This window comes from Squalius cephalus (assembly GCF_949319135.1).
Source record: "Squalius cephalus genome assembly, chromosome: 10".
In the NCBI taxonomy this organism is placed as follows: Eukaryota; Metazoa; Chordata; class Actinopteri; order Cypriniformes; family Leuciscidae; genus Squalius; species Squalius cephalus.
In genome coordinates, this window is record NC_137131.1 from 23,189,242 (window position 1) to 23,207,836 (window position 18,595).

Genomic DNA, 18,595 nt, shown 5'->3' on the forward strand with positions numbered 1-18,595 from the left:
TAATTGATGATGGCGTTGCCTCTCAGACTCAGTCTCTTTCTCGAATTTTTCGAATTGGAAAGCGCGCATCTAAAAGTTCCTTCCTTCCCAGTGTGTCTGGTATGCGCGTGCGTGCGCTGTCATGACAACAACGAAAAAGTTGACAACAACCTAGTCAGCAGTTCAACTGAGGGGTTTGTGTGGCAACAATAGCGTGCTGAACTGTCAAGTAATGTTCGTTTGTCTGCTTGGGGCTCGAGGATATAGAACGACCAAATTTTTTTTGAGCAAGCATAGATTATGCGTGACACGGTCTCAATTTGCGGGACGCGTGAATTGGGCTTCAAACGCTGTGCGCGCACGCGCTACGCGGGACGGGTGGTCACCCTACTAATAAGATTGGTAATATCAGCCTGGGCAGATAGAGATAAGTGTGACAATTTTTTTGATAAGTTTGCCAAAGTTTCAGAGTTTGGTAAACGAGCAGACAAGAACGAGGCACTATTCATTCTCAAATCATCACTTTCAGGTGAATATTCTGACAATGGCACAGTAACTGGTACAACCGTAGCAACAGGTATATTAACCTCCTTAGAATCGGAACGTGACACGTATGCCTTAAGCATATTAACATGACAAACTCGTGACTTCCTTTTACGGTCAGGGGTATTAACAACATAGTCAGTATCTCCTAGCTTCTCCTTAACCTCATAAGGGCCAGAAAATTTAGCTTGGAGTGCTGAACCTGGCACTGGAAGTAGAATGAGAACTTTGTCTCCAGTCTTCAATGAACGCTGTACAGCCTTCTGATCATAGCGAGTTTTCATTTGGGTTTGGACTGAACCGAGTGAGCGTTTTGCCAACTCCCACACAGTGTGTAGTCGCTCGCGGAATGCACTGACATAATCTAGGACACTGGTAGTTTGAGACGGATGTCTAGAAGAAAGAATTTGCTCTTGCAAAATTTTCAGTGGACCACGAACAGTGTGTCCAAAGATTAACTCAGAGGGACTGAACCCGAGTGACGCTTGGGTAGTATTACGAACTGCGAATAACAAGAGCGGGATCTCCTCATCCCATTCTTTTTCACGGTCAACACAGAAGGTTCGAAGCATTGATTTTAATGTTTGATGAAAGCGTTCGATAGCGCCTTGTGACTGAGGGTGGTATGCACTGGATACCTGATGTTTGATATTTAACTGTTTCATTACCTTTGCGAACACTCTGGACATAAAATTGGTGCCTCGATCAGACTGAATGCATTTTAGCATTCCAAACATAGTGCAGAACTTAATTGCTTTGACAATCGTAGGAGCTTTGAGAGAACGTAGCGGTATTGCCTCGGGAAATCTGGTCGACGCACACATTAACGTTAAAAGATAAGCGTTTCCAGACTTCGTTCTGGGCAATGGACCAACACAGTCAATCAGAATTCGCTCAAATGGTTCACCCAGCACTGGTATTGGCTTCAGTGGGGCTGGCTAATCACTTGATTTGGTTTTCCCGCCATTTGACAAGCGTGGCAGGACTTACAAAATTTGGCTACATCTGACTTCATCAAAGGCCAAAAGAAATGCTTCAATAAATAATCGTATGTTTTTCGAAGACCAACATGACCAGAAAGTTCATGATCATGTGCAACACTCATTACCTGTTCTCTGTAAGGTTTCAGGACAACAACTTGAAAGACAGTGCTCCAGTCATTATCTGCGTGACTTGGAGTCCACTTACGCATCAGTACACCATCTTCAAGGTAGTACGCCACAGGATGCTCTGACAGCACAGACGGGTCAACAGTAACTGCAATACAGTGATTCAAAGTTTGATCAACACGTTGCGCTTCAATTAACTGTGGCTTACCAAAGGATAGATCAACATTAGGAAGTGCACACGCATCTATCTCAACTGCCTCAGCTTCCTTCTCTGTCTGGGCAAAATCCTCAGCACACATAAAGGAATTAGAAAGATCTACAGTTTCCTTAAATTTACGAGCTTGAGCTCGTGTCACCACACACGTACCAAACACATCAGGAAATTCATCCTTCAACACATCTCCCTGGTTCACATTAGGAACATCTATTACCTCTGGAAGACAGAAAACTTATTTACCTGCCAAATCGTTCCCCAGAATGAGCGATACACCCTTCACAGGTAGTTCAGCTCGGACTGCCAGCTTAACGTTTCCTGAAATGATTCCAGATCGCAAGAACACATTGTGCAAAGGAACTTTAACTACTGCAAGATCAATCCCTTGCACTAGCACATCGGAATCACAACTTGATTGATTAGAGAATGATAACACACTTTCTAAAATAAATTATTGCGCAGCGCCGGTATCCCTTAGGATGCGGATATGCTTTGTTTCAGACTCATCTTCGCTCAGTGATACAACTCCATTACAAATAAACGGTTCAAAAGTAGACTCAATCACTGTATTCAAAGATACATGCTCGGGTGACAAAATCTGTCGTTCAACTAATGAAACACTTTTCGAAGGATTTGCTTTCCTAATAACTTTGCGTTTCAAAGCAGGACAAGTAGCAATGAGGTGACCGACTTCATGGCAATAAAAACATTCACGGCTTTCACTATCGACTACAGTAGATACGTTCTTAGGCACCGCTGCGGTATCCTTTGGACTGCGAGTCCGATCAGGGAAATTACGCTTTGAGAATGAAAACACTACTCTATGAGTAAGCACAAACTCATCAGAAAAAACAGCAGCCTCAGAAAGAGAGGAAACTTTCTGCTCATTTAAGTACACCACAATTTTCTCTGGTGAACAGTTCTTAAACTCCTTCAACAGTATTAGCTCTTTAAGCTGCTCAAACGTTACCACCTTGTTAGCAGCGCACCATTTTTCAAACAAATTTGCTTTGTCTCTTGCGAATTCGACAAACGTTTGACTAGAGGTTTTTACATGACTACGGAATTTTTGCCGGTACGCTTCGGGGACTAACTCATAAGCGCGCAAAACAGCATTTTTCATCACATCATAGTCCAAACTCTGTTCAAGCGTTAGCGCTGAACAGACTTCTTGAGCTTTACCGACGAGTTTGCATTGCAATAACAGGGGCCAAACATTCCGCGGCCATTTTAATGTGGCGGCGATTCGCTCAAACACCGTGAAATAAGTGTCAACCTCGCTCTCTCGAAACAATGGAACTAGTGCAATTTGTCAACTAATGTCAAATTCAGGTTGACTTACTTGTGGGTTGCGTCGAGGTGCAGGCATAGGACTCGGAGTGGAAGCAATGATAGGTGACGGCACAGTCACGCTCACACCAGGCGCATCAACAGCTGAGGGGTGAACAGGTGATTTAGTTTTGAGCTCAAGCTCCAGCTCCTTGAGCTTGATATCTCGATTGGCTTCAAGCTCAACTGTGCGTACATGCAACAGTTGACTTTCGTAACGCTGTCTGCCCAGCTCCACCTCTAACTCTTTCAATTTGATCGCCAGTAAAGGATCTCGCGGAGAAGGTAGATCGACGGGATCTATGCTGACCAGCTCCTCAGATTTGGGTTTCTCACCCTCACCTGCGAAAACCGGCAACCGAAATGCAACACCCGCCGACTCGCTCTCCTCTGGCAAAACACCGAGCTCCACCAAGTGTTTATAAATCACCTCCTTAATCTCCCGTTTCACTGCACCACGAGGAACTGTGATTTGATATAAATCCGCAATCGAAAAAAGATCATCTTTGCGGCAGATGTCCAATTGTTGCGACGTTGGTTGAATTGCAAACTTCTCTAGTTCAAATTTCGAGGACATTCCGAATTCCCTTCCCCTTAAAGTGAAAACCACTAGCCAAACAACAACAAACAAAGCAAATTTCATGAGTTCTTTCTAACGTGATGACGAAACTCCAATTAGGTTTTGGAAAATTTCTTTTGAGACGAGCCCCCAATTTCTGTTACGACCACTAGGGGTCAGCCGTAACAGGAAAAGGAATGAGTCTCACCACCAGAGAGATATCAAAAATAACAAGTGTTTATTTCTAAAAGGGTTTAAGCATCAGGGGCAGACAAGGCCAAAATAACAAACAAAAACAATCTTTTGGGTAACCTCTACAATTCCTAAAACAAAAGAAAACAAAATGCAATTTAAACTTACCTACCTCCCTAAACCAAAAACAATGTGAAAAGATATACAAAACAAAATGGCGTCAAACCCCCTACCTCCCTTAATTTGGCAAAAATATATATACAATTATCTACAGGAGATTAATGTAAAGTCCGTAGCAAACAATGCAAAACATAATCCAAAATCGTAGTCAAACAGGCGTGGGTCAGTTAACAAGGATAAACAGAGGTTCAAAATCACAGTCACAATCTCCAAATAAACACTCACAGCACAATCTCAAATAAACACTCACAAACTCTCAGATACGACACACTAGCATAGACGATGATACAAACAATAGCAAAGTGGTAACAATCAACAATGGCACAATAGTCGGCCATCTTGAGTGTTTGGGGCAGTCCTTATATCTGGATCAGGTGTGGAGGAGAACCAATCGCAGCGTCCAACTAATTATCACCAGATACCGCCCACCTGCAACACAAACAAGCACATGCACCTACGCAAACAATACACAGGACAGAATGGAATCAATGAGTAAATGACAAATAACTCCGGCTCATAACACTCATAAATGTGTGACAAGTATTCGCTGAGTTTTGTTTCAGTTTATAGACGTGCTCAAGAAAAAAAAGTTCACCGCGACGGAGAGGCAGAATGCACACCCTGTTTATTTTCTTTATTTTACAAAAGCACAATGTTTTGATTTGATTGTAAGTGGACACATACAAAAGTAGAAATATCACAGATTCTTTTTTTATATTTCTTTTTTCTGTATGACCATAAATGACGGAGAAATGTAAGTTTATAGTGCTACAATGTGAAGAAAATCCAGCAAAACGTGCGGGCGCGTTTGCCGACCTCAGAGGGTTAACCCATGATTTACTCACCCTCAAGCCGTTCGAGATGTATATGTCAAACTTTTTTCAGACGAACACATTTTCAGTTATTTTAGAAAATGTCTTAGATCTTTCAGTGGTTATAATGTGAAGCTATGGGGTCCACCTCCTTCAAGTCCCAAAATGTGCATGCATCCTTCACAAAAGTAATCCATCCGGCTCCAGGGGGATAAACGAAGGCCTTCTGAGGGTAATCCGTGCGGTTTTGTCATAAAAATATACATATTTAAAATTTTATAAATGAAAATAACTGGCTTCCGTTAGCGGTCGATGCGCGTTCACGGAGATGGATGCTGGCGTATGACGTAGGACGTAGCGTAGGAAGCGTCGTGACGTAGAACGAACGTAGAGTTTTGTTTTGCTCTGCTCTCTGGCTGCGCTGTCACGTTCGTTCTACGTCACGACGCTTCCTACGCTACGTCCTACGTCATACGCCAGCATCCATCTCCGTGAACGCGCGTCGATAGCTACCGGAAGCCAGTTATTTTAGTTTATAAAGTTTTAAATATGTATATTTTTACGACAAAAGTGCACGGATTACCCTCAGAAGGCCTTCGTTTATCCCCCTGGAGCCGGATGGATTACTTTTGTGAAGGATGCATGCACATTTTGGGACTTGAAGGAGGTGGACCCCATAGCTTCACATTATAACCACTGAAAGATCTAAGATATTTTCTAAAATAACTGAAAATGTGTTCGTCTGAAAAAAGATTGACATATGCATCTCGAACGGCTTGAGGGCGAGTAAATCATGGGTTAAATATCATTTTTGGCCGAACTATCCCTTTAATTGCTGCTTGCAGCTATATTTGTTATTAAAATTACCAGTAATTATTTTTTTTATTTTATCTTCATTCACAAGTGAAAATGTCACAATTGAAGCCTTACTGAGCAATGTTTCAAACCCTCCCTTTTGTGCCACCTGCTGGTGATTTGGTGAACGAGTGTCACATGTAACTGGGTTGTATTTAATAGTCATTTTGGTTAATTAACTACTGTATATAATTTCATGTTCAGCAATAAATTAACATCCAGTAATAAACACAGTGAAACACTGCAATTAAATCGATTAACAGAAAGAACTTTTTCTCAAATGGTCTTTTTACAAGATAGCTCCACTAACAGAGAATGCATTTACCTGTGAGAAGTGCAAGACAGAACTTGTTTGCACTTGTTTATACATTTTTACAGTTAAATTTTTCAGCAGAACATGTAATGGTGTTGTGGTTTGGCACTATATGATGGTGATGTAGTAGGGTGTATTGTATTTCCACATTCTTAAACACTTGTGTTTCTTTCTATAGATGGCCGGCCTCTGTACATTCTACGCCTAGGACATATGGACACTAAAGGACTGGTTCGAGCACTTGGAGAAGAATCCCTCCTTAGACATGTTAGAGATTCAATAACCAACATTTTTCTTTACTACATTCAAAAGCATAATATTGTATTTTTTAACTCCACTACATTTCATTAAAAAACATGTAGTTCCTCATTATTTTGAACTGAAGAAATCTTTACCTGCCCTGAGACGAGATAGCGCTGCCCGATTGGTAAATTAGCTGATTCTTCAAATAACCTGTTAAATTGGTTTGCAAATCCTACTGAATGATTCATTTGAGAATTGGGCTGATCCGTTTGCATTTGTTCTCAAGTCAACAACTCACTGATTCAAATTATCCGGTCAGAGCAAATCTCTAGTTAACAATTCAGTGAATTCACAAATCTTCCCCGCTGCTGTAGCAGTTTCAAATTATATTAAACTAGTATGTTTGCATAGCGTTCTTTTTAAAATTTGAACATGTTTTGCCCTATGTGACGTCTGTTTTTATATTATGTTTATATTTGTCAACACATTTTGTTTTTCCTAATTTTTATATACTATGTTATATTTTGTTATTCTTACTTACACGCATGAGTTATTAGTAATTATTAGTATTAATTATCAGTGTATGACAAGTTTTGGTAGTAAAATAAAGTTTTCTTACTTTCAGATCAGTACTGAACTGTATCCTATTTAAGTTCTATCTGTGTGTCAAGAACATTATATCCCCACCTCAACCTCAGCAGTAGAATGGAGTATATAAAATTGCAAATAAATAAATATACATCAATCAGTACTTTTTAATTTTAATTCTCAAGCACATTAAAAATCAAGTACTTTTGTGCTTTTACTTAAGTCAAATTAAAAAGGAGTTCTTAATGCTGGAGTAATATTTCATTAGGGTATCTGTACTTTTACTCATGTACTTGATTTGTGTACTTCGTCCACCACTAATTCAATTCATATGGATCTAAACAAAATAACAACATGTGTGTATGTTTAGGTGCTGTCTATCAATGAAGAGGGTCTGCGACGCTGCGAGGAGAACACTAAAGTCTTTGGTCGGCCAATTAGGTACGACAGTACTGACACATTTGCCCTCTGTAACCATAAAGTTACTATTAAAATAATTGATATTTATACCATGCGGCTAAGGTCCTTACAGCTTACATTACAATAGCAAATTAACCAAAACCCACAAATACACTGACCAAGCAAACAAATGACAAACAATTGGATAAAAATTATGAACAATTTATATGCCTTTCCTACCAAATTACCATTTATTATCTATTGAAAGCACTTTATCCCTCTCTCTCTCTCTCTCTGCATGCACACACACACTGTACAGACAGACAAACACTTGCTGACCGAAACATAAATGTACAAAAATTTGTTGTCAGCGGTGCCCTGCAGTTGTCTTTTTAGTTCACAACTGAAAAGCTAAGTGACATTTTTCAGTGGCGAGGTGGTAATTCACATTTTCTCATTCTGTAGTTGCTGGACATGTTTGGTTGATCTTGAGGGGCTCAATATGAGGCATCTGTGGCGCCCTGGAGTCAAAGCTCTGCTGAGGATTATTGAGGTAGTGGAGGCCAATTACCCTGAGACTCTAGGCCGTCTGCTCATCCTCAGAGCTCCCAGAGTTTTTCCTGTCTTGTGGACGCTGGTGAGGGACACCACTGTTTGCTTTTGCCTCTTCTCTCCTCAACTAGAGATGGGGGATGGTCTTTTAACATGACATGAATGCCAAATTTATTTGTTCATGTTAAGCACTGTGCCTTATCAACCCCCCCCCCCCCCCCCCCCCAAAAAAATTTGCTTGAAGTAATAGCCTCTCATTTAGAAAGTAAATGAGTCACCTGATTATTCGTAGCATGAGTTAACCCAAAAGGAAGCATATTATGTATCTATTAACTGTGCTTTCCTCCTCCCATCTGTGTTTACAGGTGAGCCCTTTCATTGATGAGAATACACGAAAGAAGTTTCTGATCTATGCGGGAAATGACTACCAGGGCCCTGGTGGTCTTGTAGACTACATTGATAAAGAGATCATCCCTGACTTCCTTGGAGGAGAGTGTATGGTATGTAGTTTTTTTTTTCCTTAAAGGGATAGTTCGGCCAAAAATGATATTTAACCCATGATTTACTCACCCTCAAGCCGTTCGAGATCCATATGTCAATCTTTTTTCAGACGAACACATTTTCAGTTATTTTAGAAAATGTCTAGCGTTTGTGTAGCGGTCGACGCGCGTTCACGGAGATGGATGCTGGCGTATGACGTAGGATGTAGCGTAGGAAGCGTTGTGACGTAGAACGAACGTGACAGCGCAGCCAGAGAGCAGAGCAAAACAAAACTCTACGTTCGTTCTACGTCACGACGCTTCCTACGCTACGTCCTACGTCATACGCCAGCATCCATCTCCATGAACGCGCGTCGACCGCTACCGGAAGCCAGTTATTTTCGTTTATAAAGTTTTAAATATGTATATTTTTACGACAAAACAGCACGGATTACCCTCGGAAGGCCTTCGTTTATCCCCCTGGAGCCGGACAGGATTACTTTTGTGAAGGATGCATGCACATTTTGGGACTTGGAGGTGGACCCCATAGCTTCACATTATAACCACTGAAAGATCTAAGACATTTTCTAAAATAAATGAAAATGTGTTCGTCTGAAAAAAGATTGACATATACATCTCGAACGGCTTGAGGGTGAGTAAATCATGGGTTAAATATCATTTTTGGCCGAACTATCCCTTTAAGCTTTACGAGTGAATGTACCATTCTATTCAGTCCTGTTTGCTCCCACTAAGGGTGTCTTCACACTTGTAGTTCGGTTCGCTTGGTTTGTTTGGTCTGGACGAAAAAAAAAAAAACTTTAGTCCTGGTCCGCTTAACGTTCACATTAGCATTTTTCACACCGAACCTAAAGGGATAGGTACATGTTCACAACCTGATTGGCCGACTTTTATTACGTATTTTTCGTGATGGAACTTACTGAACATCCAGAACAATGCTGTGTGCTGGGCATATGATGGTATTTTGACCAGCTGAGAACTCGTGAAGAGATGTGTAAGAACAAATGTGTAAAGGACTCAAAAAAGCAGCAGGAGTCCCTCCGTCACACACAAACGACGATCTGCTGTGTACTGAACTGTGATGGGCATCATCGTGACTATGACGAGAGAAAAAAGGTATGCTTGAGCATTCTGTCCTTTTTAGGGTCAAATGAACCGCACTAACAAAGCAATCGCACCAGAGTTTCTTTTAATCAAACCAAACATGCCAAGTGTTAACACACCCTAAGATCTGTATGCATGCATTCATTCAAACTGAGGTATTATCTGTGTTGACTTACCTTAGTATGGTTTTAGTAGCTTATTGAACTAAAGTAGTGACACTGTGAAATATGTGCAGTGTGAAGTGCCAGAGGGTGGCATGGTGCCCAAGTCCCTGTACAGAACTGCAGAGGAACTGGAGAATGATGAAATCAGGCTGTGGACGGAGACTATTTACCAGAGTGCCAGCATCTTTAAAGGAGCGCCACATGAGGTGAGGCTCTATTAAAAACTATTTGATTTGGGTTGTGTTTGGTGCATTTGCAAAATATGATCACCTCATCTAAGATTTTTTACAAAACTGGATTTCAGTCTGAGAAAACACAACATTGGTCACATTTTGAATGAGTGCCACCTACTGAACAGTATTAAAGCTACACATTTAGTTAAAGAGCACAATTTCCTTTTTATATCTCTTCCTTAAGATATTGATTGAGATCATCGATGCCTCCTCAGTCATCACTTGGGACTTTGATGTATGTAAAGGTGATGTGATCTTCAATATCTACCACTCTAAACGAGCTCCACAGCCACCACGGAAAGATCCGCTGGCTACCCATGGCATTACCTCTCCTGCAGGCAACAATATGCAGCTTATCGATAAATCCTGGCTGCTGGGGCAGGACTACAGCATGGTGGAGTCACCACTTACCTGCAAAGAGGGAGAAAGTGTGCAGGTATGTCACATACAATCAGCATCCAGTTTGATGCTGATTCCATCAGTTTCCACTTCGTTTCTGTACCTTTAAGACTTCTATGTAAATTCTATGTCAAGCATAATTACATTTCTCATAATATATTCTCAAAAAATTATATGACCTTTAAAAATGTTAAATAATTTCAAACAATTTCATTGTTAAATGTTCTGTCTCAGGTGGTGGATGATTGTTATTAAAGACAGTTGTCTTGTCATCTTGTTTTTTCTTCCCTTGTTTCAATCTTTCTGCCAACATGTGTACACACCCTTTAGGGTTCACATGTGACTCGATGGCCAGGCTTCTATATTTTGCAATGGAAGTTCCACTCTATGCCAGCATGTGCCACCACAAACCTACCTAGGGTGGACGATGTTCTGGCTACTCTGCAGGTGTCCTCTCACAAGTGTAAAGTCATGTACTACACTGAGGTTCTAGGCTCAGAAGATTTCAGGTAAACTTTCTGAAGAGCTTTGAATTGTGTGATATCTGTTGTAATTAGGGATGCACCTATATGAAAATGTTGGCAGATATGATAATTATTTATATTTGGAAAGGCCGATAACCGATATGTTGGCGATAAATTTAAATCCAAATTTGGATATAATTGTTTAGAGCCTGATTATAAAAAACCTTGTCCCAAGGACTTGAACATAAATCAGACATATACAGTACAGTAGCCTAGTTTGAACCAGTGTCAGTTTTAAAATTAATTGTACACTCCTATGGCGTATAAACTTTCTTTATCAAAAAATAAATAAAAAATAATAATTACCTTACAAATAAATAAAATAATACCTAAATAATGCCTACAAGTCATTGGACTTCATTACTTGTGTATAAAGAATCAAAATGCATGTACCATGAAAAAAAAAAAATGTAATAGCCTCCACACGGACAATAATGAAATGATTTTAACTAAACCATATTGCTGATGAAAATAATATGAGAAAAATAAAATTGCTAGTTATAATTAATACATCAATGTTTAAAAAAAAAAAAACACCTTTAATTTATATTACTGTTTCAAATAACAGCATTGCTGTTTGAGCTGCTTATGCTGAAGCTGAAGAGCTGAATGACCACCCGGTAAACTGAAGTGCTATGTTATGCGGGTTAATTAATTCTTACGAAAATTAACCATAGTTTTATTATAGTAAAAGTGTAGTAACCATGTTTTTTGGAGAGTTGATTACTATTTGTATAACCACTGTTTTACTACAAATACCATGATTAAACTATAGTGTAGATAAAACGTCTAGGTTACGACTGTATCCTCTGTTCCCTGAGAACAGGGAACGAGACTCTGCGTCGATGACGCTATTGGGGAACACCCTCCACGTGAACCGGTGTCTGAAAAAGATATCAAATCACGGCAATCAAATTTGACCGGCGACAGCCTATGACGTCACTACTAGTGCAACCTGGAAGTATAAAAGGGGCGCCTAGAGAACATGTCATCCACTTTCGTCTGAAGGGACTGTTCAGCAGGCATCCCCGAGGCATGGCTAACGATGCAGTGTCTCATTCCCTGTTCTCAGGGAACAGAGGTTACAGTCGTAACCTAGACGTTCCATTTCGAAAGGGAACTCGCACTGCGTCGATGACGCTATTGGGGAACGAAGTACAATCTGAGGGGAGTGCATGCCAATTATGGCTCATGACAAAACATCAGAACTGGCAGTTTCAACCTGAAACGCCAAGAAAACACTCCACCTTCGGGTCACATACAGGCTGTCAGTGACATTATTCCCTGCTGTCACTGCCCAAGCTATAAGCCTTAAAGAGGCCTCCGAACAATGGAAGGCCTACTAAGGCCGCTTAAAGGCTTGGAACCAACAGCTTCCAAGGAAGGGGTTCCTTTAAGGGAATATGGCCAGGGGGTCCGAAAGGAGTCCTGTCCAGTCACTTTCTGAGGGGGACATGCCACCAGGGAGGCTGACCTGATAAAATCTACTGACCTAGTCTTGCCAACAACCTGTCTGTTTTCCCAAACAGAGTCTCTCACAAAACCAATAGTGAAACCGGAACATAGAGACAGGCATCCTGAAGAGTAGAACTCAGCATAGCGCTTTATAACCCTTGCAAACGAGGGGAGTAACTCTACTCAATCCTGGATCTACACAGTGCTTTAAAACATTGTGGAGGCTGGGCACTCTAAAGGGACCCTAGATAAGGGGAGCGCCTCCAGCTCTAGGGCTGATCTAAGAGGGAGGCCTCATGAGAGTCCTTCAACCTTCTAACCAGACTTTGGGTAGCTAGGAAAATAATATACTGTATATATTTGACCAGGCTCTGGGCTAGAATTAGGGAGGCTCAAAGGGAGCCTACAACTTGATCTTATTTATTGCTAAAAACCCACAAGATAGTGGAACCAAATTCAAGGAGGCCTGTGAAGACCTACTACTTGATAGCGATACTTGTTAGCAGAACTAGCCTCAGATATCATAGGTGTACTCATAGAAATACCATGGGCCCGGTTTTTCCTACTTTACATTGCCAATGGACAGTGTACTCAGCTAGAGCGCTATCGACCCTTTAAACAAGGGAAGTACAATCTTGCGCTACCTGACTATCGAGGAGGCCTATAGAAAGGCCTACAATTTCAATTATCAAAAGCGTCAGCCCATGGCATGCCTAGGCTCTAAGGGAGTGTACTCAAACTCGTCCCAATGGGAGGGAGTACTAAAAAGAGCCCCAGTGGTGCAGGGTGAATAGACTAGAGCTGTGGGTAGCCAAAAAAACACTAAGTTCAAGGGAAATGGAGGCCTCAACTATGAGGCCAATGACATTTTCACCTTCTGACAACGCCCAGAATATATCTGCATGGGAGGCTTAGGAATAGCCTGCTACCTATGCTATTTATTCTACCCTTAACATCCACTAGCATAATCGCCTAATGCAGAGGTGGGCCTAGGCTATACGACTCTTGTAGAAAGAGGAGGCCAGTACCAGGAAAAGAGATAAGCTGTAGATTATCTAAATATAAAGAGCCTACGCTCAGATACTGAGGGGCTCGTGACGAAAAAGCTTCTAGCAGATAGTCCTATCCTATGCATATCCTATGTCTGAATTTCAATGCTACAGTCTCAACAACCCTCAGAAGTGAGAGGAGACCTGCTTTACAAATACAAGGTGGCCCTGATGAGCTTATACAAAGCGGTGGCCTCACTAGAGATTTCTCTATGAGATGAAGCCAACCTGTACATTTCACTGGGTGACCAAGATTGGCACCACCTACTACATACACCTAACGACTCTATCACAAGAGGAGGCCTATGATAAGGTATGCAAGCCTACCTATAAAAACGGGAACTTCAGGGCCCTAAATTCCTATTTTATTACCTATCAAACATACCCCTTAATACTTTCTAAACAGATAACCGAGGTCTAAAGTTAAACAACTTTATAATAAAGACCAACCAAGATCTTCAGCCTCGCTGAAGTGCGCTCCATAACACCCAACAGCTCATCATACGCTTGGCAGGGAGGCTGTGAGGGTTCAGGTTGTACCTCTTCTTCACCCTCATGAAGCACTTGCTGCTGGATCAAAGGATGTAAGAGATAACACATCCTCGTCCAGCAGCTCACCCTCGCAAGCTTCTTACGGGCGTGAGAGAGAACCTCCTCTCTCAAACTCATCAGTGAGCTCCATCTGGGAATCCCATGATCCGAGTCTCCGCAGTGCCTCAGCACGAGTGGGACCCGAACCACTGGGCCCAGATGCCTGTCCCTCTTCCGTCGAGAAGAGGGCCAGACGAGAGCAGAGTTTTCTAAGAGGAAAACTCTCACATTCTGCACAGTCTCTCAAGAGCTGATCGTGCGTGCTCTTCGCCCCAAACAATAAACGCATAAGTTGTGTGCGTCATCTGGTGTCAGAAACCTGAGACACGGATCCACCCACTTCTTGAAACGCTTGTCACTTGCCAATTGTTCTTACCTTTTTCAGGTGATTGCAAATCAGACAAAACAGTCCCTGATGACGAAAAGAGGATGACATGTTCTCTAGGCGTCCCTTTTATACTTCTGGGTCGCACTAGTAGTGACGTCATAGGCTGTGGCCGATCAAATTCGATTGCCGTGATTGGATAGCTTTTCAGACACCAGTTCATGTGGAGGGCGTTCCCCAATAGCGTCATCAACACAGTGCAAGTTCCCTTTCGAAAGGGAGCCATGGTTAATTTGTGGTTACCAAGGTTTTTTGGTTTTATTTGTAGTAAAACCATGGTTAATTTTTGTAAGGGAATTAATTAAATCAATTAAATCAACTCAAACGAATTAATCAGATATTTATTCAACATAAACATAATATTACAACTAATATCTGCACAAAATGACACAAATGCACAAGTGAACTTGAACTAAGTTACGTGCTAGTCAGAAAGTGTAACTCCTGTTGTGAATGCGCTCTTCCTGTAACAACGCGCTGAAACACAACTACTAAACCAAAAGATTTTAAGTTATGTGCATTGAAAATCATAGAAGACTATGTTACCATCAGTTAGTTTTAATTTGTAGGAGAAAACAGGATGTGGCTTTTTCTTGTACTATAGTACATTGGTGACTCATCTGTGTTTCATAATCATTCATCATGAGACTGCATGTCCTTATCCTATGAGAAGACGCCTCGCTTAATTATTCACAACAGCACGCGTTGATCTCCTATGACAGATGCTTCAAAGAGTGAGATTGCATGCAGTAAGTGAGAGATGCATTAATGGATCAAAAATGAGTGTTTGTTTTTGCTCTGTAAGAGTTTCTGCGTCGCTTAAGTTCTCTTCAAAAGATCCTAAGTCTTTGACACAAAGGTGATTCATCCACACTGTGAGTGTAACCGGTCTTAACAGCCCTTTAACATCAAACGGCTTATAAAAACGGCAAAATAAGCCTCAAAATGTCTTAAAGATGCAACAGCATGTTCATATATATTTTCGATGGAGAGAACAAATGCGAACAGGTGTGTATTTATTTGTGCATTAAATTATAGCTGTCACAGGATATGTATGTACTTGTGTAATTTACAGTGAGCTTACAAAACAATGTTTATATTGTGTTGCTTGTAATGGTAATTTGCAGCGTGCATTTGTGGGAAGCTTTGCTTCCCGCAATGAAGAGCTAAATAAAACTGAGATTTAATGAGAGCTAAATAATGAGAGCTAAATAAAACTGTATGAGAGCTAAATAAAACTGTCTGAATCAGAATCCGTTGCTGTGTTGTCGTTCTCCTATGGGATCAATATCCCTTCCAAAGTTTTGCGGCCACGGATCAAAAAATAATAAGCGTGAAACAAAAATTGAAAAACACATGTAAAAATGTATTGCACAAACTGAAAAAAATTATGCAAAATTACCAGAATAGCAAACAACGTGGTCACGGATCAAAATATAATAAGAGTGAATCAAAAAATAACAAGCATGAATAAAAACTTTAAACACATTAAAAATGATTTTGCACAAAACTTAAACTTATGTTCATGCTTTCTTAAAAATTATGTTTTCATTTGGTTTTATTACCTTGTACTTTGTGCCCTCTTACATTTTCTGCTCATGTTTTACTCTTTTGTACGCTTGTGCTGTTTTTCTCTTCGCTCTTCTTTCCATGTTCTTTTTCTTTTCCAAATGTTGCAGTTCAAGTTTCATGTAAATTAGAGCGGGCTTAAGCGTCACCATTGGTCCACTAGTTCAACTAGATTGACAGCTCCTCCTCTAGTCAATCAATCGAAGAGGGGAGTTGACGTCGCACCAATGCTGCTCATGTTAACTAATGCTCACTCATACAGGGGAAGACAATTTAATTTAAACTTTACAAGTACTTTTAAGCAGTAAAGCTATCTGAACTCTGGACATATACAAATAATTAAATTCCTAATTTTTGAAATTTTTTAAATGAGAATTTTAATGTGCACACTGGTAATTGGTGTTAATATTACTTGGCTCATGATGCAAAGGCTGCTGTAAGTGAAACACCCTGCAGTGTTGAAACACTACATTTCTTCGCAAAATTTAAGTTAAAAACAGCAATTGTATCCTGAAGACTTTAAGACTTTGACCTGTCACCGCTACGCACAGCCTACCTTTTTTTAATTTTTTAATTTAGTTCCATTACAGACAAGGTATACAGTGCAAAAAGTAAGAGACAAATACAAGGCATTTGTGGTACAGTTCAGAGTATGTAAAACAAAGAATAACAACAACGACTAAAATTTTAAATGAACTTGTAAATTAGCCTATGTAACAAAAAAAAAAACAAAAAAAACCCCCCACAACCTACCTGCCGATCCGTTTCCGTTAAATGTGTCATCCTCAAATATTTTCTTAACTGTTGTTGTTAAACGATCATATAGGTAACCTTGTAAATTAATTCTAAGACTAAATGTACCATTTCTGCATTGACTATGCCAGATTAGACAAAAGATTAATGAAAATTATAGTGTTACAGAGGAGATAATTACAGAAACCAGGTGGATTTATTACATACTTATTGTGTTTATTTACATAGGTACATAATTGCATATTACTTTAGGATTATTGTAATTTTGAGTACAGCAACATGAAAATTATTTAAAAGATCAGGGATAGGTAACGTCGTTTCTGGAGTGTCGCTGTCCTGAGGAGTATAGTGTCAACTCCAATAAAAACCTCACCTGTCTGTAGTATTAATAATCCTAAAGATGATGATTAGCTTGTTCAGGTATGTTTGATTAGGGTTGGAGGAGCTAAACTCTGCACCCAGGACCGACATTGCCCATCCTTGTTATAGATTAAATATGAAAGTAATCGGTGCCAGGTCCAGAAGTAAGGGCATTAAAGGTTAATATGATGGATCGTCAGGCAGGCACAACTGTGACAGGTCATCGTTAGGATGACTAATTTAGCGACAACAGATCGCCAGGTAGACGTATACCGGGGACAGGTTGAGTTGCAGGCACACATACAGTTTAATGGTATCCTGCCACGGAAAGATTTTTGCCAGTTGAGTTGATTGTTATCTTCACCTGTATGAGTGAAAACCAGTAGCATAAGTCGCTTTGGTGTGACGTCAACTTCCCTCTTCGATTGATTGTCTAAAGGAGGAGCTGTCAATCTAGAACTAGTGGACCAATGGTGATGCTTAAACCCACCCTAATTTACATTAAACTCGAACTGCAACATTTGGAAAAGCAAGCGCAGAACATGGAAAGAAGAGCGAAGAGAAAAAAAGCACAAGCATACAAAAAAATTAAATATGAGCAGAAAATTCAAGAGAGCACAAAGTACAGAGTAATTAAACCATGGAAAACATCATTTTAAAGAAAACATGAACATAGGTTTAAGTTTTGTGCAAAATAATTTTTAATGTGTTTAAAGTTTTTATTCATGCTTTTTATTTTTTGATTCACGCTTATTATATTTTGATCCATGACCACGTTGTTTGCTATTCTGATCATTTTGCATATTTTTAAATAAAAAAAAAGTTTTTAAATGTAGTCTGTAGCTCAAACAGTTTGAGCTTTCCTGCAGCTGTTAGCAGGTGTTCAATGAAAGCAATTTAATGAAAAGGTTTCAATGAAACACATCCTATATGAGACATTTCTACAACAAACATGCTATGCACAAGTGAATGCACAAATGCACAAGTGAACTTCAATCAAGTTACGTGCTAGTCAGAATGTGTAACTCCTGTTGTGGATATGCTCTTCCTATAACAACACACTGAAACACAGTAATTCAAAATGAATTCACAACGTTTTATTACAATAGTGTTCTCATTATAATGTTATGTAATGTGACAGTCCAAATCATATTTATTAATGTCATGCATTGCTGTTGATCACCGGTAAACTGAAGCGCTTATTTACCATGTTAATTAACTTAACCAAACGCATCCTCTATGAGATGTATGTATGTATCACAAGCAAGTCTCAAGTCTTAACCTTCAAGTCTCAAGCAAGTCCAAGTCAATTTTGTGAAAAGCAAGTCAAGTCAAGTCACTGCTTTATGTCAAGTCAAGTCGTAGCTTGGGTCACAAGTCACTGGCAAGTCATACAAACGTTTGATGGTTTTATTTGCAGCATTTTTTTAAATATGCATTTCACAGCTGAGTGGTTACTACAGTAAAAATCTAAAAAATAAAAAATAAATACAATTTCAAACTACATAGCCTAAAATGTAAATGTAACTGAAATTAGGCCAACAATAAAGCATGAAAAAATAAATATGCCTCAAACATTGCAGAAGACCATTAAAAGGTATTAAACAATTCACATTTCAAGTATAATGGTTCCTATGCCACCAAA

General features: G+C 40.0%; 1 protein-coding gene across 3 annotated transcripts in view; it reads left to right on the forward strand.

The window, feature by feature from the left end:
- LOC307165543 (SEC14-like protein 1) overlaps positions 1-18,595 on the forward strand; it is a 291,727-nt gene that overhangs the window by 216,329 nt on the left and 56,803 nt on the right. For 2 of the 3 annotated variants that reach the window (XM_079883248.1, XM_079883249.1), the window contains exons 9-15: positions 6,264-6,352; positions 7,287-7,357; positions 7,781-7,952; positions 8,233-8,367; positions 9,704-9,838; positions 10,050-10,301; positions 10,595-10,773. In XM_079883248.1, the coding sequence (XP_079739374.1) occupies positions 6,264-6,352; positions 7,287-7,357; positions 7,781-7,952; positions 8,233-8,367; positions 9,704-9,838; positions 10,050-10,301; positions 10,595-10,773 (1,033 nt within the window). The remainder of the gene's footprint in view (positions 1-6,263; positions 6,353-7,286; positions 7,358-7,780; positions 7,953-8,232; positions 8,368-9,703; positions 9,839-10,049; positions 10,302-10,594; positions 10,774-18,595) is intronic. The other variant, XM_079883250.1, reaches the window with a different exon arrangement.